Source organism: Enhydra lutris, unplaced genomic scaffold (genome assembly GCF_002288905.1).
Source record: "Enhydra lutris kenyoni isolate GAN:26980312 unplaced genomic scaffold, ASM228890v2 scaffoldscaffold106, whole genome shotgun sequence".
NCBI classification, from domain to species: domain Eukaryota; kingdom Metazoa; phylum Chordata; class Mammalia; order Carnivora; family Mustelidae; genus Enhydra; species Enhydra lutris.
The window spans coordinates 1,138,700-1,164,387 of NW_019154190.1; the positions used below are offsets into that span (position 1 = coordinate 1,138,700).

The 25,688-nt window shown below is 54.4% G+C and overlaps 1 protein-coding gene across 1 annotated transcript in view; it reads right to left on the minus strand.

Moving 5' to 3' along the window:
- Nucleotides 1-4,123: 4,123 nt before the first annotated feature.
- The window catches only part of LOC111139407 (synaptosome associated protein 47), a 42,840-nt gene continuing 21,275 nt past the window's right edge, over nucleotides 4,124-25,688 (minus strand). The window contains exons 3-5 of the mRNA XM_022491652.1: nucleotides 22,254-22,744; nucleotides 15,607-15,731; nucleotides 4,124-4,731 (exon numbers count right to left, since the gene is read on the minus strand). Coding sequence (XP_022347360.1) covers nucleotides 4,585-4,731; nucleotides 15,607-15,731; nucleotides 22,254-22,744 — 763 coding nt within the window. The 3' untranslated portion in view covers nucleotides 4,124-4,584. The remainder of the gene's footprint in view (nucleotides 4,732-15,606; nucleotides 15,732-22,253; nucleotides 22,745-25,688) is intronic.

A 25,688-nucleotide genomic window follows, 5' to 3' on the forward strand; every position in this document is an offset into this window, starting at 1 on the left:
CCTTGCCTCCAGCCCTGTGGCTTTTCACTTTCAAAATGAATCAGGGAAAATTACCTCCTGGACAGGCTCACTGCTGTTCCAAGTTTCCAGATGGGTGCCAGAAGTTTGAAATATTATGTGAATGTGGAAATCAGTTGCAAATGTGAAAACTGACTACAATTTGCATCTTTCAAGCTTTACTCAAACCTATAGCTAATAATTAAACTGGCAGCAGGTGAGAATGGAGGGGCTCCTTACAGGTGAGGCTGGTAGTCTCACGCCAGGATTGACCCCCAACCAACAGAGCTGCCTCCGAGAGGGAGTTTTATCAGACCCCAAACCCAAGCAAGAGCCCCCACCCTGACTGCCTGCACATAGTCAAGTTTTGGTGTGTGTGGTGTCTGAAAATGTCTCAAGGACGTTTGTTTTTTCCTCTCCTAAAATTTCTGCGTGTGCGGGTTTGGGGGTCTGTAGAGAAAACCACTGTAGAAACCAGCACCAGTCATTCCTCCCCTCACCCTCCACCCCTCTCCCAGCTCTGCCTTTTAAGGGGACAGGACTATTGCCATCGCTACAGCCTCTGAAGCTCGGAGCAGCTGAGCACGGACCAGGAATGTGTGGGGATCTCTCGGCCCAGGCCACACTCGAGTTTGGGGCTGAAGAGGGCCATGTGTCACCCTCCAGGACAAGGCCAAGTACAGCCTCATAAGGAACACACACCCCTGTGCGGGTGGTGGGCCTGCCATGTGTCCTACAGCTTGCGTGCTGGGACGAGTTTAAAATTCAAGTAGTTCAAAGGTAACATCCAGAAAAGAAACATTTCACGACACATGGAATTAATGCCACTCAGATGTCATGGGCAGCTTTATCTGAACACAGCAAACCCATCTGCTTACAAGTCCAGGCTGCTGTCTTGTAAATAGCCACCTCAGGTGCTGCAATAGGCATCCCACGGCTCAAAAGGTGAAGGAGTTACTTCTGGGCCTTTTATAGAAGATATGTGCCCATCCCTGCCCAAAAACACTTGAGTAACTCAGGACTGTTTGGTCTTGAGAACCAGCAGTCTCATGTCAGCACAAGGCTGGAATCGCAGCTGCAAAGAGTCTTGCTTCTGGCCCAGTTATGCCGAGCAAAATCCAAAAGCAAGTTGTGTTTCAGGGTGTGCACACACCTCACAGGGTGACAACGGACCAACACAATCCCACTCATCAGTTGAAAGGCAAACAAATTTTGATGCAGGAACAAAGCACCTGGGGACCTCAACCCCACACCAGGACTGAGTGCCAATGTCAGAGTTCAAGTCCACATCAGGAAAGTAAAACAGGAAGGAGGAGATGCCAGAGGCCCCATTCCGAAGAGCTGGCTGTTGCTGACTACAGTCAGACCAGGATGATCCTCCTCACGCTCCCCAGAGAATCTACTCACCTGACCCAGAGAACTCGGCTCCAGCCAACACAGCAATTCCCAGGCTACCCGAGGATCACCGGAGAGACCCTAAGCCAGACTACTCACCTGCTCCCCTAGTCCAGCTTCCAGGGGCTATGTTGTGGCCGCTCCTGGTTATGTCCTCTACAAGACTCCAAAACATGGAGGCAGAGGCAGGCAACCCAAACCAGGGTGTAGTAAGAGGAGATGGAGTGAGCGCACATAAAGAGAAGAGTAATAGGGATAAAGTTAGAGCACCTGGAGACGGGAGCACTGAAGAGTGCAGTTAGAGCACTTGGGGTGGGAGCCGTGGGGGTGGAGTTTGAGTATTTGGGGTAGAAGCAGTGGGGCGTGGGGTTATAGTACTTGGGGTGAGCAGTGGGGGTGGAGTTACAGCACTTGGGGCAGGAGCACTGGGGGTGGTTAGAGCACTTGGGGTGGGAGCAGTGGGGCGTGGGGTTACAGTACTTGGGGTGAAGAGAAGTGGGGATAGAGTTAGAGTACTTAGGGTGAGGGGCAGTTGTGGGAACAGTGGGAGGTGGTGGGGTACACCTGCGCTGGAGTTGGGCTTGAAGTTACTGCCTGGTTTCAAAGGGTTTTGCACTTCTTTGTCTGCCATGGAGACGAGCAGTCAGTGCCACAGGTAGGGTTCGGTGCTGAGGCTCCAGGCAAATTGGGTTTGGCTATGGACTTTTTGCCACTGGAAGGGTCTAAGGTGAACAAGTCTGGGGTCAAGTCAAGATTAGTAAATACTATGAGAAGATCCTGATGGACCTTTCTTTTCAACACTGTAATTCCGCAGAGAAACAGAGTGTAGTTTCTATCACTGAGGTGTTTATGGGAGAGAACGGCCCGGACAACAGCCCTCTAATAATGGTACAATGCCTTCAGTCCCACAGACCTTCTCACCCGGTGTCCAGGGTTGTAAGCATCCCAACAACAGCAGACTTGCTCTGGGCAGACTCCTGTCACTGGCCGAAGTGTGTGCGGTCCCTGGGCCCCACAGGTGCTGAGCAGTGCCTGTCTTTAGGACAAGTGGACGCTGGTTGACCTCCCTAGCAGCACCCTCTAGCGATTCAGGACAGTGTCACAGATGGGCAGGTTTGTTTCCCCTCTGCTCAGGGCTCTCTCCACAGATATGGAGAGAGAGAGTCCTCATCCTCACTGTGCTGGGAAAGCTTGGGAGCAACCCCTCACGCCAGTGCTAGCGAGGACAGGAGCACTTCTCATTGGGAAGGTTGTGGAGTACAGAGCAAATACGGCAGCTGGAGATGAGGAACAGAATTCAGCACACTGAAAGAAGGGGCAGAAGGCCTAAACATGGTCCTGGAGAAGTTCTGTGGACACAGAAGGCAGGGTCCAGGTGGGCGGACTCAGAACTGGAAGGACCCTGCGAAGGCTATTCTCTGCGACTGCTCCTTCCTGTGTCTTCATGAACAGGTCAGCCTCCAGAAGGCAAAGTGCTCCTAGATGACTCCACCAAACCTTGGAATGAGACCTTAGTGGAAACTGCCACACAACACAAAGGTGGGCCTGACGAGAGAAGGGATGGGGGATTTCAGAGCGGACAGTGGCAGAGGACAGGATAGGAGGAGATGCAGCCACGGGCCCAGAATCCCTGGCCCTGTCCGCCCTGAGCTGGGAGAGGCAGGAGGGAGCCCCTGGAGCCTTCAGAGGGAACAGGGCCCTGTGACACCCTGCTGGCAGACTCCTGGTCTCCAGACCCAGGAGAGGACACAACCTGCTGTCCTAAGGCCCCTCATTTGGGGTCACTCATTAGCAGCCCCAGAAAACCAGCTGGGACTCAGAATGCCAGCACAGGGCTTGTGGAGAACCAGAGAAAAGGCGCCTCAAAGGGGCAGCTCGGCAAGGCCCAAGGGCAGCTGTGGGTGCACTGCCCTCGGGGACCCTACTCCATGGCAGTCTGGAGGGGGCCTGTTCTGCCAGGACAGGGGAAGGGGTCACCTACTTCTCCACTCTGCCCTGTCTGTCCTTCCCCGAGGGGCCCTCCCACTAAGACACTCAAAGCCAAGCAAAAAGCAGCAGAAATTCATGTCTTCAAAATATATTCTAAAACTATGATTGCTCTTTTGTTTCTGGATAGAAATGGGGCATTTTAAGAAAAAAAAATCAACAGTTTTTTAAAATAGGTACAATATGTATTATCTTCACACTTGGCTACAGGTGAGCAGTGAAAAGAATATTCCCGGTGTTCGCAGGACAACCTCGAGACATACTGGACTTCAGGTAAAAGTCACAGTCTGACCAACAAGAAACCAGCCTGTCAGAAAAAACCAGAACCTGCGACTAGGGAGGGGCACATGCAGAGTAGCCTCAGAGGGGAGGCAGGCTTGGGCCTAAACATGGTCCTGGAGAAGTTCTGTGGACACAGAGGGCAGGGTCCAGGTGGGCGGACTCAGAAATCAGCACATTTCTTTCACAGAGATTTACACTGCCCTTTTACAGCTAGCAAGAACAGAAAGAGAAGACAATTCAGCCAGTGGGGATGCTGGCCATGCAAAGCAGCTACTGAGCACTGGGTGCAGCCGGCCTTGCAGGGAAGGGCCGTCCTGCTGCTGTGACCCTCTGAAGCGCTCAAGTATGAGTGGGGAGCCTGGGCCTGCCTAGAGCAGGGCAGAAGGAGCTGCGGCCTGCAGGGAGGTGGGCAGAAGGAGCTGTGGCCTGCAGGGAGCAGGGGAGAAGGGAGCTAGAGCCTGCAGGAGGCAGAGGAGAAGGCAGCTGAAGCCTGTGGGGAGGGGGGCAGACGGGAGCTGGGGCCTGCAGGTTGTTGGGGGGTGGCGTGTGGGAGAAGGATCTGGGGCCCAGGGAAGCAGGGGAGTAGGGAGCTGGGGCCTGCAGAAGGCAGGGGAGAAGGGAGCTGGGGCCTACAGGTTGTATGGGAAGAAGGAACTGGGGCCACCATAGTGGGTGTGGGGCTGGGGGGTGGCTTGCTGGATCTGCAGGCAGAACTCCCCTCTCCGGGGCCTCCTCCTTCCTGTGTGTGCTGTGCTCTGGGTCACATCACATAAGCCCTCCACCCTGAGGCAAGCCTGCACCTTCTGCCGCATCGCCTCCGACTACTAACACGCCCCTGGGGTGACTCCTGCGTGCACGTGCTGAGAACAAAGTACTCAGAGCAGTGACTGTCATGAATACCAGTCACTTCTTCGCTCTCCTGTGCTAGGTCAGTTTTTTGGCACGTCGGGTGTGCTTGTCGATGGTTAAGGTGGTCCGGTCAACGGCCGCAGTGATGCCGTCCAGGGCCTCATCCTGCCTCTCCAGCTCTGTCTCCGTGTCCAGGGCAAGACTCTTCAGCTTCCTCAGGATCTGTAAGAGTAGCGCACAGGGCAGGAGGGGCTGCCATTTCTTAAACTCTCAAAAACAGACGTTATCTCTTTCCATCACTTTTACAGTACTTTGGAAATTGTGAGTTGGGGGGATGACAAATACTCTGTCCTCCCATTCTGGGTTTGGGTCTCAGCTCTGCAGCTCACCAGCACTGACCCCCCAGGGTGGCACCAACCCCCAGGGCGGCACTGACCCCCCCAGGGAGCTCTGACCCAGGATGGCACTGACCATCAGGGGGCACCGACCACCAGGGAGCTCTGGCCCCCAGGGCACACTGAACCCCAGAGAGCTCTGACCCAGGATGGCACTGCCCCAGGGAGCTCTGACCCAGGATGGCATTGACCCCCAGGGAGCTCTGACCCCTCGGGAGCTCTGGCCCCCAGGATGCAGTGAGCCCCAGGGAGCTCTGACCCCTTAGGAGCTCTGGCCCCCAGGACGCACTGAACCCCAGGGAGCTCTGACCCAGGATGGCACCAACCCCCAGGACACAGTGAGCTCCAGGGAGTTCTGATCCAAGATGGCACCAACGCCCAGGGAGCTCTGACCCCTAGGGAGCTCTGACCCCCAGGACACAGTGAGTCCCAGGGAGCTCTTACCCAGGATGGCACCGACCCCCAGGGAGCTCTGGCCCCCAGGATGCACCGAGCCCCAGGGCAGCAGAGCTGAAAGAAAGGTGAGGGGTCAGCCCTCTGGCCCTGCTCCAGGCCACAGCCCCCATGCCTCCTGACAAAGTCCCTGGGGCATTGCTCTTCCAGTCACACAGCAGCAGGGAGGGCTGGCCCAGGGTACAAGCACGACCCAGTCCTGGTCTTCATTACCTGTCTACATCCATGTCCTAACTGCCGAATGGGATTTAAAAGGAAAAGCCAGCCCTGTTTCTTGCTGATCTGTAGAAAACACCTCACTATACCTCCATACGGCTTGAGGGGAGGAAGCAGCTACCAAACACAGCCCTGGGGGCACTGTAAGAAGAGGGGCTAACCCTGGAACAGCAGGCCCCTCAGCCTTCTGGGGACTCACGTCATGCTGCAGGCGTCTCAGGCACTGCTGAGAACGGCCGCTTTCCTGCAAGCCCGTCGAGACTACTTGCACTGTGAAATGTGGTGAGCCTGCACTGAAAAATTTAATACCCTCAAGCTGACAACAAAAAGGAATGATTTTAAGAAGAATCGTAATGACCACCTACTTGCAGTTAAGTGTTACTACCTCTTGGAAGGAGAGTTTCAGGCCCCCGGCTGCGTTAGGATGAAGGACCTACAGACTGTGGGTCCTCTGAGGAGTCCTGGGTGCCATTTACCAACTTCCAAGGGATCCAGCGGGTACAGCTGCGTTCCAAGTCCGCTGCCCCATGGGGATGGGAGTTGGCAGTGAGGGCCCCAGACCTAATGCAGCTAGCAGCGCGCCACACACGGATGTCATGGTCATGGCTCGGCCGGTGGCACTGCAGCCTGGGGGCAGCCCAGGCCGAGGAGAGCATGTGGCACCCTGAGGGCAGGGGGATGGCGTGGCCACAGTGCCCATGCACTTCCATGAGGCAGCCTCGTGCCGCCCACCACCACGTGGACCAGATCAGAGGCAGGGAGGTGGTCAGAGGCTAGTAAGATCAAGCCCTTCCTCAGGAGCGGGGAGGCTGGAATGAGCTCACAAATGCGAACAAGCTGTGAAAACTATGAAGTGGGGCGTGAGGAGCCCCCGCCAAGTCCTGGAAGGCTCCGCGGCAGGGGCCCCGCTGCACCCGTGCTGTGGAGGGCCTGAGGCTGTGTGCAGTCAGGTGCTCGGACGTGGACAGGCTATACCGCACCTGTGTGTGCACACATGGCCTCATCCCTGAGAGCCCCGTCCGGGCTCAGGGGCATATCCCTGACCCAGGCAACAGGCTCAGACGCCAGGCTCTGTGCCCTCTGGGAGCCACTGAGTCACTGGAAAACCTGGACGTGGCTCTGGAAAGTACATTGTGGGGTCAGCCGGCTCCGAGGGATGGGCTGCATGACCTCATGTAGGAGGTCTTTTCCACCACGTTCCTATGACCTCATGTGGCTGAGGCCCAAACGGCACAGTAAACAGCTCAGCACCGTGGGAGGCAGGTCCCCAGTGCCGCTCTGCTCAACGACCCCTCCCCATCGGCCTGCAGGTCCCTGTGCACCAGGTACACGCACACCACAGCCCTGGGGAGGCTGGCTGTGGACACACGCTCACACCTGGCTTCACACCCACGAGCGGCCCTTGCCCTGTGTGGGTCCTTCAGGCCGCACGTGCTGTTGACAACCTTTGTGTCGTCAACCACAATGATGGTCCTTCGGGCCCAGAAGGCTCTGTGACTGGTCAGCACTGTCCTGCTCCAGGACTCACGCTGCAAGGAGAAGGTCAGGACCCCGGACTAGAGAAGAAAGGAAACGTCTTGAACCCAGTCAGACGAGCAGTGCGAGTGGCACAGGGGCGTGACCCTGTCCACGCAGCTCTGTCTCCTGCTTCCTTGTCCCCACCTGTCCTGAATGAGGGCCGCAGGGCTCTATGAACCCTCAAACGGACTGTTTCACACGCTGGGCTGAGAGGGTGTACCCAAGACCCCACGCTCTGTCTGCAGCTGGCCCACAGCACAGCCCAGATGCAAAGAGCCGGCACTCACATGTCCCCACATGATGACGCAGACGTCACGGCACCGGCACTGACAGGAATAGCACAGGTCCCTTAACAAGGCAAAGTGACCTTCCCAGGGATCAGCAGCCATTCAGACAGCCCTGGGAAGGGGGCTTGAGAGCCTGGTTTGCTCCTGGAGCTGAGAGCAGCTATGGCAAAGGTCCCATGTAAGGAGAGCCACACCTGTGACTTTAGATTCTCCAACGCTCACATTGTCAACGGTAAAAAAGAAGCATTTCTTAAAATTTTATTTCTTTAAGTAATCTCCACATCCTCACACGGGGCTCGAACTTATGACCCCAAGATTAGTCGGCTCTGATGGAGCCAATTGGTGCCCTTCAAAAATGAGAAACATCGCTGGTGTGACCCAATCAGATAAAAAGTCATCGTCTCCACACGAAAGCAACACACGGAATAAAACACAAGATTGGTCCTTTGCTACTCGATGAATGGTGTGCTCTCTGCACATGTCTGCAGGGTTCCCCGGCTGAGGGCCCCACTCTGGGACGGCCCCGCTATCCCCCGCCCAGAGGAGAACCACCATGGCCCGCAGGTAACCCACTCACGCACAGACACGCAGCAGTAACAGGCACTGCACTCCCTTTGTGAGCAAGACCAACCAACTCTAACCTTTCATGGAGTCTGGGGCGTCCACACAGGGCTCCTCCCCGCCGATTGGGCCAACTGCAGTGCCGTCTCACCAGGACCCCCCTCCCCGTTCAATGGTCCAACCGCGATGCCATCTCATTGGGACCCCCAACCCTGTCGATTGGTCTGACCGCAACGCCGTCTCATCGGGACCCCCTCCCCGTCCAACGGTCTGACCGCGACGACATCTCATCGGGACCCCCGACACCGTTGATCAGTCCAACCGCAACGCTGTCTCGCTGGGATCCCCTCCCTATTCAATGGTCCGACCATGACGCTGTCTCGTTGGAAACCCCCCAGCAGCTGTGAATGCCTCACACTGCACCTGAAGTGACCTCACAGTGCAAAACCCCGAGGGACCTGCACGGCTCGTGAGTCTGCAGAGAGGCTGAGGAAGCTTCCAGCTAGGGTCCCTCTGGAGCACTGACTGGTCCGGCGCTTTTCCCTTTAAGGAAGAACATGGGTGGAAAGAATGGGGAACGCCAAGTCTGGCCAGACCGTCACGCAGCTGTGACTTCCGCGGCCCAGGATGACAAGCTGTCCAGTCATCAGTGTGTCAGGCCGCCAGACTCTGAGGTATCAGCTGGCAGGAGGCTGTGTGCTTTCTTCCTGGAGCCCCTGCCTCGCTAGAAGTGGGCCTGCGACTGGCCCTGACTGCGGACGCGTCTACCCCCACACAGCACATGCACAGAGCAGAGGGGAAGCAGCCCTCCGTGCACACGTGCACAGGCAGACTCTGTCCTGGAGCAGCATCAGGAGAGAAACCGCAGAAATGCTCAGTGATCTGGAGCCCGAGGGCTGCAGACGCTCCACCAGGTCTGCGCATGGGTGGGGTGCGTCCGAAACCAGAAGGCGGTGGGGACACGCGCATCTAGAGAGCCTGGGCTGGAAGCGGGACATGGTCCCTGGGACAGAGCACACACTCCTGTGGTCTCTGCTGCCCTGGCCACACACGGCATGACGGCCTCTACCTGCCAACAACAGACACAAGCAGACGCAGAGACGTCTCCGTTGTGTGCATACAGACGGGGGAACGGCTCCTCCAACCAAGGAGATACGCTCACTGAGGCAAATGTGCTTAACCACATGTGTGCCCCTCAGGGAGGCCGTCCCGGTGTGGGCTTCGGGGAGCCCGAGGCCCTGGAGGGCCCCGCCTCGGGTGTCCACCACGTACCTGCAGCAGGGGAGGGCACACAGAGTGTTCCCACGACCCTGTAGTGTGCTTGTGGCCTCACCCATGGTCTGAAGGAAGACATTCTGTTCTACTTTGCAATGAGACTCCAGGACTCAGAGCACTCCTATGTTCACAAGAAGCACCTACAGTGAGTTTAGCATGAGCTAGACTGTCTGCCCTCATTTTGTTATGCAGCTGACTCACTGGAAAACTGTGAATTTTCTTACAGTGAGAAATTAGCAACCATTTAAGAACAGAGCTGGGATAAATCAAGCTGTCTGCACGTCCAAACAGTTCTACCAGTTGGGGCCATTAACGTGCTACAGAGAAGGCAGAGAGGGAAAAAGTGGCTTCCAGCACAGTCAGAGCTCTGGAGACTGTACAGAACATTCTAGGCTACGATCTGTCACATTCAGCACTCACAGACCACCCCCGCGTCCCACCCGTCCCTTCGGCTGCATTCCTGCAGGCCACAAGGGCCATCTGTGGACAACAGCACAGGCTTCCTTCCAGGGAGGCCCCTGCCGCGGCCCCTCCTCCACACCCCTCCGAGCAGCTGTAGGGGGAAGCTGACGCTCCAGGTCCCCACAGCACTGCATTCCCACAGCCAGACTCTGAGCACGGAGTCCTCAGGAATCCGTCAGCACTCACTGCAGCTCCCAGTGGCCTCCCAAGGTCCAGACACGGCCAGCACATGGTGAACACCTCCCAGGGCTAGAGGGGGACCCTGGGGATTGGCCTGCTTGTTACCAGGTCACGATGGGTCCAAATAAGATTCATCCCAGAATGTAAGAAAATAGACAAAAGTCCTAAAAACCACACATCACACTGAAAGAAACTAAAGAAGACCGAAACAGTGAGGGAGGTCCTGTGTTCCTGGATGAGCAAGACGCCCAGATGCCTCCAAGTGACTTACACAGTCGACGCAATCCACATTAGGTTTCCAGCAGCCTCTTTACCCCCCCAGAAATGGAAAAAAGGATCCGCAAATCCATTCAAAACTGCGAGGAGCCAGAGCAATCCTCTTCTTTATTCGTGTGAGAGTTGAAGCAGGGAGAGCTGCAGAGGGCGAGGGAGAAGCAGCTTCCCTGCAGAGCGAAGAACCCAATACGGACTCGATCCCAGGACCCCAGGATTGTGACCCGAGCCAAGGCAGGCGTCTGCTTCACTGACTGAGCCCCCCCAGGTGCCCCAGAGGAATCCTGAAAGAGAAGAAGGAAGCTGGAGGACTCACTTCCCTCATCCGTCGCAGGCGGGAATGTGAAACGCTGTGGCCGTTACGGAGAGCAGCCTTGCCGCTCCACGTGGAATTATTCCGGAACAGAGCAATTCCACACTGTGCATGCTATGTGCCCCTGAGGAGCAGAGACACGACCCGCAGATGCCATGTGTGGCGTTTGCACGACCACTGCGGACAGCGAGCCATCCTGCAGTATGCACCACTCCACTGTGAAAGGAAAGACCGATCAGCCTGAAAACACAGCGGGAAGTGAGGACAGCCGGCTTGGAAGTTCATGTGTGTGACAGAGAGAAGACCATCTGGGGCAGGGCACAGCACGGCGCTCGCGTGCCTTCGCTGGGTGGAAAGGCAGTAGTCACCACCCTAAAATCAGCATTCTAGAAGACAGCCGGGCGCTCGACAGTAAGACTCCCGCACAGCAGAGGTGAGCACTTCAGGAAGATGGGAAGGCGTCCGCTCCCTGGCCCTCACAGGCCCTTGCCCTCCTCCCCTGCACAGCCCTGCAGCCGCTCTGAAGATGCTCGCTGAGTCATGGCAATCTCTGGAACCCTAAGGCCCCTTATCTGGCACTCCCACCCCGTTCGTGTTTCTGGGACAGTAGAGGGGACAGGATGTGGTCCGTGCCTTCACGTGGCCCAACTTTGTCCCAGCTCGGTCAGTGAGGGCGAGGGCCCACCAGCCCCAGACAGCACACAGGCCTGCCCTGGAGTGGGGGCCACAGCTGACAGAACATGAGCCCTGCAGCAGTCCAGCCCAGGGGAGGGGTGCACAGGAAACCAAAGGGGGCCGGGGCGGGGTGGGGGGCGTGACAGCAGGCTCGACGCTACCAGTGACCACGGTAATGGCACAGCAGATGGGAAACCCATGATGTTGTCCCGTGAGTCAGCTTGCGTCACTGTGGACGTTTCTGCAGCAGGCAGAGACTGGGCCAGGGAGGCACGCGGCCCCCCCAAGGATGTTGGGGTTGACAGGGCAGGGCTCATCCTGTGACACATGTCCTCTCGCTGAAATGTCAACTGTCACGGATGTCAGAAGCCACAAGGCCCCTCATCCCCATGACCCAGGCTCTTCTCATGGTTTCACAGATGACACAGGACAGGACGAACACTTGTGAGTAACACCTGGACTGGTATTAAAGCCACAAATACAAACGCTGACAACCTCCTCCCCTTTTTACTGTGCCCCGAGAGTAATGAAAGGAACGAACCACATGGAAAACAGCTCACAGGACCTGTCTCCCCTGCCTGGCACAAAGGTGCGGGTCGGTGGGTTTGTGGACATGAGTGGCTCTTCGCAGAGCCCACTCCAACAAGGCACTTGCATGCCCTCCCAGGGCTGGAAGGCATCAGCCCTAGCCTGCACTCTCACCCACCTACCTGCACAGCCGATCCCTCTTCCAGGGACGTGTCAATTCTGGAATGCCTGTCCTGCCATCGCTACAGATAGGAAGCACGGTGGCGGGCTCCATGGCTGGCGTGACACCCCGGGACTCTGCGCGGGCAGCCATCCAAAAATCTGAGCTCTGTCGTCCCTCCAGATGTTAACACGCCCAAACCACGGAAAGTGCGACATGGACAAGACATTAATTTTGAAGCGAAAAACAATGTGTTAAGCCCGATGCTCTTGAGTCAAGGCGGTATGGGAGAAAGGCCGGGAAGGGATACACGGGCACTAGGACAGGCTTGAACACTGGGTATAGACAAGGGAGAGAAGAGCTGACGTGAAAGGAATTCTACTCCTCCTACACGGGAACGAGACACTAGTTCTGCAGAATCCCAGCACTCGGCCTGCACCAGCAGGAGAAGGCACAGGCAGAGGGGATGCTGGACCTCGAGCTGCTCCTGTGCTCCCTCCCGCAACGAGCCCTACCCTGCGTCATCTGTGAACCAACCCTCGGTCTCCCTGCTGGATCCTGGGCTCTGTGGTCCCTGCTTATGGAGAATCACATGTGGATGGCAGAATGCCTGCACTGCCTAGCCACAGGTAAGTCCAAAACCACGACCTGAACCCTGGGGCCCCGCGCTGCACCCCCGCCATGGGGGCCGCGTCCCAACGCCCGGGGTCCCTGCGCCACCCCACCACAGAGGCTGCAACCCAAAGCCCCGGGTCCCCGTGCCACACCCCCGCCATAGGGACAGCGACCTGATGCCCCGAGTCCCCGTGAAGGACAGGAGCACCTACTGTCCCCTGTCCTATGCCGTGCTCACTGTTTCTTCAGGTCTGGGGTGCGGAAAGGCAGAGGCGGGACCGGACAGAGCAGTGAGGGGAGGAAGTCTGGAAGAGAAGCTGGGGACACTGGGATGCCCTGAGGCAATAGGAGCAACATAACCAGGGGAGGGGACAGACACAGATTTCGTAACAAAGCAGCAGCAGCAGCTCTGAGGCAGGACAGGCCAGCACATCAGACCAGAGAGGGTTCAGGGCGCTCTGCCAAACCCATCCCAGCACATCCACTTCCTTTCCGGCCACCGACACCACACGCCCTCCCCGTGGCTGGTAGACGCTGCAGTGACGGCTGTCCGAGGCTCTGTGTGGTGGGAGCTGGCACAGGCAGGGAGCACACTGGCCCCGGGGAAACCACAGCCAGTCGTGTCTCTCAGCATCCCGCTGCAGGGCAAGTCACCAGGACCCATTTCCACGTAAGGACGGTAATGGCATCCACCACAGAAACCACAGCTGAACGGGGGGGGCGGTTCTTGCATTTCTGTTTTCCCCAGAAATTTACCTCATTCCTACTTATGCTAGAGCTTCAAGTGCACAGCTAAGAATTCTTTTCTAAATAGGAAACATGTGTTTTACCTTCAGAAGACAGTCTCTGGGCGAACTGGACTGTCCCTGCAGGGAGGAGGACGGGCAGCCAGCCGATGTGAATCCCTGCTCTCCCGCGGCGGCCCTCCCCAACCCCACGACTCAGGGTTCACCACTTCCCCGGCCTGCGTTCAATGTCCTGACTCGCGGCCTCTACTGCTCCCAGCTTGGACCCAGAGGGCTCAGGGCCGACCCCACGGTCACTCTCTCGTGGACACAGCAGCTCGTATCTTCATCATGACTGCTGCCATCTCAGCTTCTAGGGCAGAGACTGCTGGTTTGACACAAGGGCCCTCTCAAACTGCACAGCCACCACCAGAATTTACAGAGAGAATCCTGACATCTCCCACACAAAGCCATGGGATGCCTTTGCACAAGGGTGGGCGAAGGGTCCCCAATCCCACCAACCTGAGGCATGATGGCTCACATCCACCCTCAGGAAAGGGGGAGCGTTTCCTGCAGAGGACGAGGGTTTCTCAAGCCCCGAAGCCATGTTCTGGGGTTAGTAAGCTGCAGAAGCTGCTGGCTGCAGTGAGAAAGCAGCGTTTTTGTGGGTCGTCACTCAGAGTGACTAAGTTAGACCGGGGAAAGAGTGACAAATCGTGCATATTTAACATATCCCATAGCAAAGATGAGTGCTTTTTTCCAGAAAGGAAAGGGCCAAGCTTAAAGGAGGCAATGCTGATGCAGACACGTCAGGAAGATTTCTTTAAAAACATGTGGGAAGACACACGGTCCCCCTGTGCCCTGGTGGAAGTCTGTGGCACCATGATGACAGGGCCTCCTCACGCAGAGCCTGGATCCGCAGAACCGCTGAGCAAGGAACCAGGGGCAAACCAAAATCTCAACGGAGAAACAATGGAGTTTTCCCTACAAATACACTGAGAAGCAAACGGCAAGGACAGAGGGAAGCCATACCCTAAGACGGTCTTTGCTGAGCGGCCAGCACAGGCCTCAAGCGGGCTGTGAGCCAACAAACACGCAGCACATGTCCTTGAACCAGACAGCTGGTGTCTGATGACCTGAGGCAAGCACACCATGGCGTGGGGCTTTTTAACATTTTCTACGTTCTAAAGATGTGCATGGAGGTCTGCGTGAGTGACGGGACACAATGTCTAGGCATCTACTTCAGAATTACTTGAAAAGGAAAAAGAAAAAGCACTGAACCACCCGGCCACAGGTTGAAGAGAACCTAAAAGTAGTTCTATCAAACATTGTTTAAATTTCTACTTGCTGGACACAAAGTGGCAAGCATCCTCAAGAATCCACTGTCAGGCCCTTGAGAGAGATCTGGGAGAGTGAGCATGTTCCGTTGTACGTGTACCTGTGGAGCCATGCCCACACAACGACAGGCCCGCAACACACATAGCACGCACATGGACACACGCACAGTGCACACGCGGACAGACACACACAGCATGCACGCGGACAGACACATGCACAGTACACACACAGACACACACATAGCACCCACATGGATAGACACATGCACAGCATGCACACACACGGACAGACCCGCAACATGCATAGTACGCACACAGACTGACATACACACGTGCACAGCATGCACGCAGACACACACACACATACACAGATACAGTACACACATGGACAGACATACACAGCATGCACACGGAGAGACATACACAGATGCATGTATGGTACACACATGGATGCACGCACAGCATGCACACGGACAGACATACACACATACTACACACACAGTACACACACAGATAGACACATGCATAGCATGTACACACATGGACAGACATGCAACAGGCACAGCACGCACACGGACACATGCACAGCACACACGTGGACAATTACACAGTATACACATGGAGAGACATACGCACAGCATGCACAAACACGGACACACATGCACAACATGCACACAGACATACAAGCACAATACACATACGGATGCACGCACACTATGCACACAAACACATGCACGGACAGACACAGCAAATGCACAGAGCACACACACGTGCACACATGTACCTCTACCACACACGGGGACGGCACACACATGCACATGCACAGAAAGCCACCATGTGCCTGCATATCCCGCACTCACACAGCCCACATGTACATGGGCATATACACACATTCTAAAGGGGGATGCAGCCATAGGCTGACCGCATGTGCATGCCAGGAAACACAGGAGCTTGGACTGGGCACCGCTCTTATTCTATGTTCTCCAGCTCCAGAGAGGAGAACAAAGCGGGTGGGCACACGACAGGCCCTGTTGACGAGGGGCCAGCATCAAGCAGTGGGGAGCTGTGTGCAGGCAGGAAGGAGCCACATGCAGGGGTATAGTGGCCCCGTGAGTGCACAGTACCTGTCTTAGCTCCTGGGCATCCCCCTCGGAAACCAATGGCTCACTCATCTGCAGTGGAAGCAGCTGGGCCTCCTGGCTCGCCAAGCAGGGCTCGCGGTGCACAGCATGGTCCATCAGCCCAGACGCTGAAATGGAAAACCAAACGGCAGTGACATCGTCTGGAGGTGTGAACCACGTGAGAACTTTCAGACCTTCCATGGGAGGCCATCAGGGCTCTCTGGACAGATGCAGTGTTTCCAGCTCACCCACGGTCTGGCAGGACTCGGCTCTGCTATGCTGAGCTGGGGTAGGGGCTGCCTATGTGCCCTCAGACCCTTGCCCAAGCTGCCTCCACACCCTGCTCTGATCAGAGCGGGCACGGACTGTGCTCTGGGTTTGGCTCCATAACTGCTCTCGCAGGAAAGGGCCTTCATTCGCGTGCAGACATTTCTCTTCTCTGGGGGAAAGGGCTATAGGTGGGAGCCTGGAGAAACGCACACAGAACACCCTACTGGAAACCACGGCATCATCTTGTCCCCCACACAGTGCTGAGGCTCTCTGAGTGCAGGAAAGGGCCAGTTGGCTGGCTGGCTGTGTGGCTGCACGGATGCGGGGGTGCGTCAGAGCCCTGTACATGGCCAGACCCCGCTCAGGGGTGTTCCCAGGCACAGGGCACCTGCACCTAGCCAGGCTCCCCAAAGGGCGGAAGGGCAGCCTGGAGATGCGGTGATAACCAAGGGGATCTTGGAAGCGGCCGTGGCGTGCGACCCGTCCTTTGTTTCAAGCGCTGACTCGAACCCCAACCCTGGCACCACAGGGCCCAGAGAAGGGCCTGCACCTCCCCCCAGGACACAGCACAGCCACGTTCATGGACAGCGATGCCGGGAGGCAGATGGCTGTCCGGAGGCCAGACCGGCTCCTCTGAGCACTTCTCTGCTCCTGAGCAACGGGAGGCCCAGAGGGCCCATAGGACCCTGGCGGCAGGGAGCAGAGCTGCGTGATGAACACATCATCAGGAGAGGAAGGACCAGGCCTGAAGAGTAGGAGCCCAACTGGCCATTCCCAGCACACAGAAATACCCCTGCTATGCTCATTTCTCAATGTAATCCCTGAAGACGGCCTGGCTGAGCAAAGAAAGCATGGCCTCGTCCAGGAGAGATGCAGGCTGGAGCGAGGAAGACACGGGGTTCTCAGGGTCCTGGAGCGGAAGAGGGACCAGGCCCGATGCAGAGAGCTTGGGGACTGGTGCATGAGCAAGAGCTGTGCAGAGGCAGGACCCCGGGTCCCGGCCTGCCTCTGCTGGAGGAGGGTGTGTGCAGAAGCCCCTCTGCTCTGTGTGCGCCCTGGGAAGCCTACAGAGACCCGCCACACCGCAGGTGTATTCAGGCAGCCAGAAAAAACCCTAACTGTACACAATGCACACGGATGTCTGCTCATCTACGTCCTTCTGTAAGAAAAATAAAAGTTGATCGCAACCCAGCAAACTGATGTCACAACCTGTGTTCTAAAACCTCAAAGCTCTGTCCCAGTCTGGCTCCCTAAAGGCTTTTAATTAGCAAGGAACTTTCTGCAGCACGCAAATCAGCGCTGTTCAGCCTCACGGGATCTAAATGTCACTACCTAAAACGTTACATAACGACAAGCACTTTTCTGAAACCGTCAGAGCGAGCTGGAAGACATGATGGCAGAAATAGCAAACGAAGACGTGAACTACCAGCTATTATTAGCCTCAAGAAAAGGCCAACCCATGCCCACGACGTTAACCAGCCCTCGGTGCTAATGCGATGACAAACACTGGTTCCACCTCCCCACTTGGCCTTGGCCCTCCCCTTCCCTGCTTTCTACTCCCCAGGCTCATGGACTCCTGCTCCAGCCAGCCTGGCAGCCCATCCTTGGAGGCTCACACACCATCCCCGGTCCCCATCCCTAGCTCCCCATCCATGGCCTGCTAGTACCCCGTCCCCGGCACCCTGTCCCCAGCCCCTGGTCCTCGTCCCTGGCACCCTGTTCGTGGTCCACTGGTCCTCTGTCCCCGCCACACTGGTCCTCTGTCTCTGGCACCCTGTCCCCAGCCCACTGGTCCTTCGTCCCTGGCCCACCGCCACTCTGTCCCTGGCCCCCGGGGCCCTGCCCGTCCTGCTCCTCATCTGCACACATCACACACACAGACGGCCCCCAGCACAAGTGTGATGGCATGTCCTCCACTCTGCAGCTCCATGAGTGACAACCTTCCCTCATCTGTCCTGCCATCATTCCGCTTGCACACCTTTGATATTAACATGCTTGGTACCGCACTGGTTCTCTGAGACCAAGGCCTGCGTCTGACTCACACGTGGGCCTGGCCCTGGGCCCCTTTAGCACTGCTGTGCTTTCCATTCCAAGACCCAGAGCTATCTTCTGGAGGGACACGCTGATATTTCTTTGAATATTTAACGGAACAGGTTTTACTTAAGCAGAAAGCCCAAACAGAGAATTTTTCTTCCTGGAATACACTGAGTCACGGTATCTTTCACGGCCAGCAGGATGACACCGGGCACGGAGCTCGGCACCCCTGGTGCTCTGTATTGAGACCTGAGTCACTGACTCAGTTCAACGCTGTGAGCTATCTTCTGAAAACATCGATTAAAATGGTTTCGTCTCTAGAGCCACTAATAATCACAGTCAAACACAATCAGCACAAAGTGTTCAAGCTGCAAGGGGACTTACGCATGATCTCACTTCCTGGGAACAACAGCTGGGCTGGCAGGGGCATCTGCAGATGCCAGTGTCCTTTATGGACAGGTCTGCATCTGAGCAAGAACTCCCCAGCCCACTCTCACCCAAAGCCTGTCTGCTCACGGGACCATTTTCCTCCTTGTCCCTGGGACCTGAAAGCCTCATCCATGACACAGGGAAGGAAATGCCTACCTTACCCAGGGACAGACCCAGAAGTTTAGAGAACTGGGGTGGGAAGCCCTTTCCACAAAATCCCAAGTGCCCAAGCCCTCAACACTGCAGGAAGGTAACAGAGAGAGCAAGCCTACTCAGTAGAGAGAAAGTAAAGCCCTCGGCAAATGTACCTTGGACCCAAGCAAGAGTCCTCGGAAGATCAAGTGGGTGAGAACCGACAGCCCCCAAAGGTCCACAGGGGCCAGGGGTGGTCTGTGAGAGGTCAGCGTGGCGCCCGTGTCCTAGTGACCGCATGGCTGGGGGGGGGGGTCTGTCAGTGGTCAGCGTGGGGTCGGTGTGGCGGGGACGCGGGGGGGGGGGGGGGGGTCTGTGGTCAGCGTGGCGTCTGTGTCCTAGTGACCACATAGGTGGGGGTGTCTGTTTGTGGTCAGTGTGGTGTCCATGTCCTAGTGACCACAAAGGTGGGGGGGGTCTGTCTGTGGTTAGTGTGGTGTCCATGTCCTTGTGACCACATGGGTGGGGGGTCTGTGAGTGGTCAGCATGGTGTCCATGTCCTAGTGACCACATGGGTGGGGGGGTCTGTCTGTGGTCAGCATGGTGTCCGTGTCCTAGTGACCACACAGGTGGGGGATCTGCGAGTGGTCAGCGTGGCATCTGTGTCCTAGTGACCACACTGGTAGGGAGGGGTGCCTGTCTGTGGTCAGCGTGGTGTCTATGTCCTGGGATTGGAACTCCACCACTTGAAGCCCAAGTCTTAAATGACAGTGTCCCCAACGTGTATTACTGTGAAATAGATGTTTGTGCTCCTGATGCCAGGGGCTGTTCTGGGTACTTGAGAGGTGGTCATCAGGAGCCCAGCTGGGTCCAGTCCGGACGGAGTACATGTCCCAGTGTGAAAGTGTGGCAGACCACCAGAGGGCGAGTGTTGTCTCTTAAATGAGGTGGTCAGAGAAGGCTTCTCTCCAAGGTGGCAGTTGGCAAACAAGAAAGACAAAAATAAGTACCAAAAAGACCATAAAATGCTATGCATGGGCCATGCTGTGAAGTCTTCTTCCTAAAACCTGTCACGCCAGGACCCTGAGACAACATGAAATACAGTGCAACTGGGAAATAGTCTACAAAACCTCAGCACAACTCCTGCAAGCTGCTGAGACCCTCAAAGCAAGGAGAGCTCAGGGAGCCGCCACAGGTCACATGGGAGTCCAGACGGGGGTCCTGGGACAGCAAGCACGGGGGGATCTGGAGAGAAGGCGGACAGGCTTGCTAGCTGTGACAGAGAGGATGGCAGCCGCAGGGGACCATCCTCCCAGCTCGTCCCCAAGCCTGAAAAGACCCTACTTTAAAGGTACTGTACACACAAACAGTCATTTTCCGCTGCTTTTCCCCAGGGTGGATGCAGTCCACCAGTGTCATTCCCAGCCCCTGAAGCCCAGGAGACCCTGGCGCCTGCCCCTGGCCGATCCACCTCCACCACGCAGGACTGGAGGTCTCTGGAAAGTTCTCCAGACGCTGACTCAAAGGCAAACCTGGGTTCCGTGGCAACACTGCCACCTGCTGGCCACGCATTCTACCCGACCGGCTTCTGGAGGAGAGGCATCTGTTTCTGAGAAGTCAAGTCATGGTTTCCACCTCCACGGCCTCTGTTTTCCAGCGTGGGAGAGGGAAAACACCGGTGCTGGCAAAAAGCAGCAGGAGAGACAGAGAGGGCCTGCCCAGGCCTCCCGCGGAGCCCTCGGAAAGCCGGACACTGTCCCACGTGTTGGCCTCCTCCCTGCTTCCCCTCCTCCCCCACAAACACCCCCATACTCTGGAGGCAGGGTGCCTCACTGAGGGAGGATGGCACCTCTCGGTCCACGTAGACAAGACACACTGTGGGAACCCCCCTGCTCCCGCCCCTGAGGCTCAAGTGAGCACCAGGGTGAACATCCATCTGTCATCACAATGTGGTCCCGTTCCCTCCGCACACACACCGTGGTCTGTGACGGTGATGGGTGAGGCCACACATTCCCAGTCCAGGTCCTGCTGGGAAGGTGTCTGAGGATGTGGTGAGGGCCCAGCACCAGCTGACCTTCCGTGAGGGAGCCTGTCTGTGCCCTCCCTGAGGAGGAAGATGTGCAGCCCATGTGCCCTTCCCGACGGCGGGCCCTGAGGAACCTGCACTCACCTGGCTTCCTGCCGGGGGACCACAGTCCTGGCATGCACCTCCCACCCTCCCTCCCTGTCTGTACCTGGACACGCAGGGTCAGAGCGGGCCCAGCAAGCCTCTTCTCCCCTGTATGGTATGTGCTTCCTCTGCCACCTGTCTCGTGACACCCTGTGCCGTGTCCTCTCTCTGGAACCACCCACGGATGTGCTGGAGCTCCGTGAGAACAGGATGGCAATTGCCTGGCCCAGGGAGTTCCCCATAAGCACTAGCAGAATGAACAGCTGGATGTGTTACCAGCCCTGGGGCTCCTCACGGCCCAGGCCCCTCCCAGAGAAACAGGAGGGTGGGGGCAGCCGATGTCCTGCCTGAGGCCTCTCTCAGGCTCACTGCGACTGCCCATCCTTCTCAGCCCCTTTATGTGCTGCCCAGTGCTGCCTTGAGAAAAGGGCCAGAGAAAAATCTGGAAATGCCACGAAATTATATTTGTACACTAACACTTCCGATATTTTGGTGCTTATGGGACCACATCTATTTTCAGGTACATTTCTTTCAAAACACGAAGTCATGTAGAATAATGTAAAAATATTTATGTGTTAGGGAACCAGGTTACACATTAGCACTGAAAAACAATCACTTTAGAGCAAAAAGAACCTAGAACAGTCATAAGCATACTCCTCCTGTAACAGACATCCAGCAATCAGAGTTAATAATAAGGAAGGACTACTGGCCTGTTAGCAGGATCATGGTAACACAGACACAAGCTCACCTGGGACAGTAGAGAAAATAGGGTATTTTGTGACTTTGTGATTTCTTAGGCTGGGCACAAAACAAGCTGACGGGGAATTTACCCAGGTAAGGATTTCTGTCATGGAGAATGACAATCTGGCAGAGGGACAGGTAGCTTCCGAAGCCAACGGGACGCACAGCTACAGCATGGCAGGGACTCCTACAGAGCCAGAAAACCAAGCAACGGCAGAGCAGAAAACAAACACAGACGAGGCAACCCACAGAGAAAACTCATGATGCCCGAAAACAAGCAAGTAGCATCAGACTCGCCATGCCACCGTCAATCACAGACATGAGAACACACATGAGCGAGATGCCACCTGACAGCATCCAGATGGCAAACCCGGGATGTCAGACGGCCCTGGGCTGGGACCCAGGACCCAGGACCCCTGCTGCAACTGCCCAGCTCCATGCTCCCACAGAGAGACTCAGAGGGACAGGAGGAAGGCCTGCAGACCCAAAGAAACTATGCCGCAGTTTTCAGAGATTGATTCGTAAATAAGTCCCTGGAAGGCGGGACAGGATGACTCTGATGCTGCGCTCAGGGGTGGAGGCACTGGACGCCCACCAGGGTGGGCAGGTCAGTGCTAGCAAGTCCCACGGAGGAAAGGAGGAAAGCCTCATGTGGAGCCTTCCTCTGTTCTGAAAGGGCCACCAAGCCCTGCCAACCTCGGGGACAACCCATCCAGCCCTCAGGTGTGAGACACACCTGAGCTCTGGGACTAGGGAGAATGGTCTGCAGGGTCTTCATTTACAAACAATGGATAGTCAGTGGTGCACTGCAGGCGTGCTGTGTTGGACCTCGACCTTGGAGACTAGTGCGCAGGCCGGGCCGGAGCTCACTCACCCGCCTGCCAGACGGTGCAGCCCTTCTCTGCTGGGGAAGATATTCTGGCACTTTTGGGCATCAAGGCGCCTTCTAACAATTCCATCTTCTGGCTGAATTGCACCTCCAAAATGGGGAGAGCCTCTGGCATCCTGGCGGATATCAGGCGATAAGCTATGTCTGGCTTCCCAATGAACCGCTGGCGAATGCTAATTTCATAAGGCGTGTGAACCTTAATGTCATCTATATCTTCTCTTTCAAATCTGTGCATGAGCAAAGAGCTTGAGTCATGGATTTCCAACCCCGACACAAGGAGGGTGAGACTTCCTGCTTTAACATGATACCCTGTCCCCTGGGAGACAACAGCAGGAATTCGGACCACCACCCCTTCTTTTCCAAGAGCTTTGGGACCAGCCGTTGCGGTGCCTTTCTTGGGATTCGATTCTGTCGGCATCTTCCAAAGCTTGGAGCTAAAGGGCCACCAAGAAGGGGACTCCAGCTCTGTCAGCAACCTAAAAGCCCAAACAAAACACAGAAACACAGTGAACTGAGTGTTAATGTTTTGAGAACCGCTTTAGCCTTTATAAAGCAGTTAGCCTTTTTATAGTGTTCTTTTCCACAAGCAACCCACGAAGCAGAAGAGCAGGAAGCACTCTGCCTGTTTTAGAAAAGAAAACTGAGGCTAAGCGCAGCATCTCTTAGGGTTACAGACACAAGCCCATAAGCAGTAAACACACAACAGGAACACACGTCCTCTGACTAGAATGCTGCCCTTTTCACATCGGACTGTGGGTAATTCTGACTCAAAATAATCTGCAGTAACCTGTCCTGTTCAATGTGGTAACAAGCACATGGGTCTACAGGCACCTGAGTGTGACTGACCTAAGTGGGGACTGAATTTTCAACCGAAGTACCTGTGGCTAGTGGCTACAGCACTGATGGGACCACTGTGAAATATCCACGAATACCAAGAGATCTACCTCGTAGCAAGAAAATGGAAGCAGAAAAGGAAGAAGAAAGGAACACAGATCAAATGGCATAAGCAGAAAATAAAACTCAAGAGGGCGGGGTTAGACTCCACCATATTAGTAATTATGCTACATATAAATAGATGAAATCCTCTAATTTAAAGGCAGATTGTCAGCCTGGATTAAAGAAAAAACCAACAACATACAGCGGCATCTTCTTCACAATAGACACTGTGAAATATAAGGACACAGAAACATCAAAAACACCGGGGATGGGGGAGGCCTGGGGGGAGATACATTGTGCCAAAAGAAAGCTCTCAGAGCCTGTTACCTGGGAAAAAGACAGACAACACACAATAAAAAAGAAAGTCAATTTGACAAAAAAAAGTTAGTGCTAAACATGTATATCTAACAAAACTCCAAAATGCACTGATCAAAAATTAACAAAATTATAAGGAGAAATAGACAATCACAGCTGTAGACTTTAACAAATTTTCTCCATAATTAATACAGCAAGAAGACAAAAATGACTAATAAGAACATAAACACTATTCAATTCACTCAGCCTGGTGTTTACTGAACATTATCCGACCACTGAATGCACTCTCTTTTAAAGTACATTCAGAAAAAAGAGCAACACATCTCAATAAATTCCAAGGTCTGAAACCCTACAGAGCATACCATCTGTCCCCAAAGAAATGAAATCTGAAATTAATGACAAAACACTAATACAAATTCCTCAAATATCTGGAGATTAAGCATAATTCTAAATAAAGGGAATCAGAAAAGTGAATGAAACAAAATGGAGTGAATGAAACAAAACCGTATGTAGGAAATGGCAGGATGCAAACAGTGCAGTCATGAGGAAAATTTGTAGCTCTCAATGCATGCATCTGAAAATGTCTTAGAAAGGGTTAAAATCAGTGATTTAAGCTCCTGTTCCAAAAAGTTATAAATTAAACCCAAAGTAGAACAGAAAAGCAGAAATCAATGAAATTGAAAACAGAAAAAAGAGAATATTAACAGAGCCCAAAGTTGGTTTTTCGAAGTCATTTTTAAAAAGTAAACCCTTACAAGAAATGATCAAGAATAAAACAAAGAGGGGCGCTTGGGTGGCTCAGTCGGTTAAGCCTCTGCGTTCTGCTCACGTCGTGATCTCAGGGTCCTGGGATTGAGCCCCACATTAGGCTCCCTGCTCAGCAGGAAGTCTGCTTCTCTCTCTTCCTCTGCCCCTCCCCCTGCTTGTGCTCTCTTGGTCTCTGTTAAATAAACAAATAAAATCTTAAAAAAAAAAGAATAAAACAAAGAAACTGCATATTACCAATATCAGGAACAAAAAAGGCATCACCATAGATTCTTTAGCGTTTGAAATAAGGGGATATCATATCCAACTTCACACCAAGAAATGGGACAACTTACATGAAACAGATAAAATACTCCAAACACCCAACCTTCCAAAACTGCAACAAGAAGTAGTTTAAGACTATAAATACCCGGGCGCCTGAGTGGCTCAGTGGGTTAAGCCTCTGCCTTCAGCTCAGGTCATGATCTCAGGGTCCTGGGATAAAGCCCCACATCAGACTCTCTGCTCAGCAGGGAGCCTGTTTCCCTCTCTCCCTCTGCCTGCCTCTCTGCCTACTTGTGATCTCTATCAAATATATAAATAACCTCTTAAAAAAAAGAATATAAATACCCATAATGAAGTGGCAGCAAGAGAAATTTGGAAAAAATCCCATTTACGAATATTCCAAAAATAATAAAATACCTTAGGGATAATTTGAACCAAGGAAGTGAAAGGCTTGTATTCTGAAAACAAAAACAAAAACAAAAACTAAAACTGAAGACACAAACAAATGGAAATACATACCATGCTCATGGATGGCAATAATTAATACTGTTAAAATGTCCACACTACCCAAAGCAACAGACAGATTTAATGCAATCCTTATCAAAATACCAGAACATTTTTTTCACAGAACTGAACAAATAATACTAAAATTTGTATGGAACCACAAAAAACCTCAACTAGCCAAAGTGATCTTCAGAAATAAGAACAAAGCTGGAGGTATCACAATCCCAGATTTCAGGATTTATGACCAAGTTGTAGGAATCATAACAGCATGATACTGGCACAAAAACAGACATGCAGATCAAAGGAACAGACCAGAGAGCCCGGAAATAAACCCACACTTATGTGGTCAGTTAATCTGTGACAAAGGAGTCAAGAATAGACAACAGGACAGTCTCTTCAACAAATGGTGCTGTGAAAACGGGACAGCCACATGCAAAAGAATGAAATAGGACCCCTTCTTATACCATACACAAAAATTACCTCCAAATGGATTAATGGATTAAACTGAGACTTGAATCCATAAAACTCCTAAAAGAAAACATATACAGTAAAATCACATTGACATCGGCCTTAGTACCATATTTACAGATATGTCTCCTGAGACAATGGAAACAAAAGTGAAAACAAACTATTGCG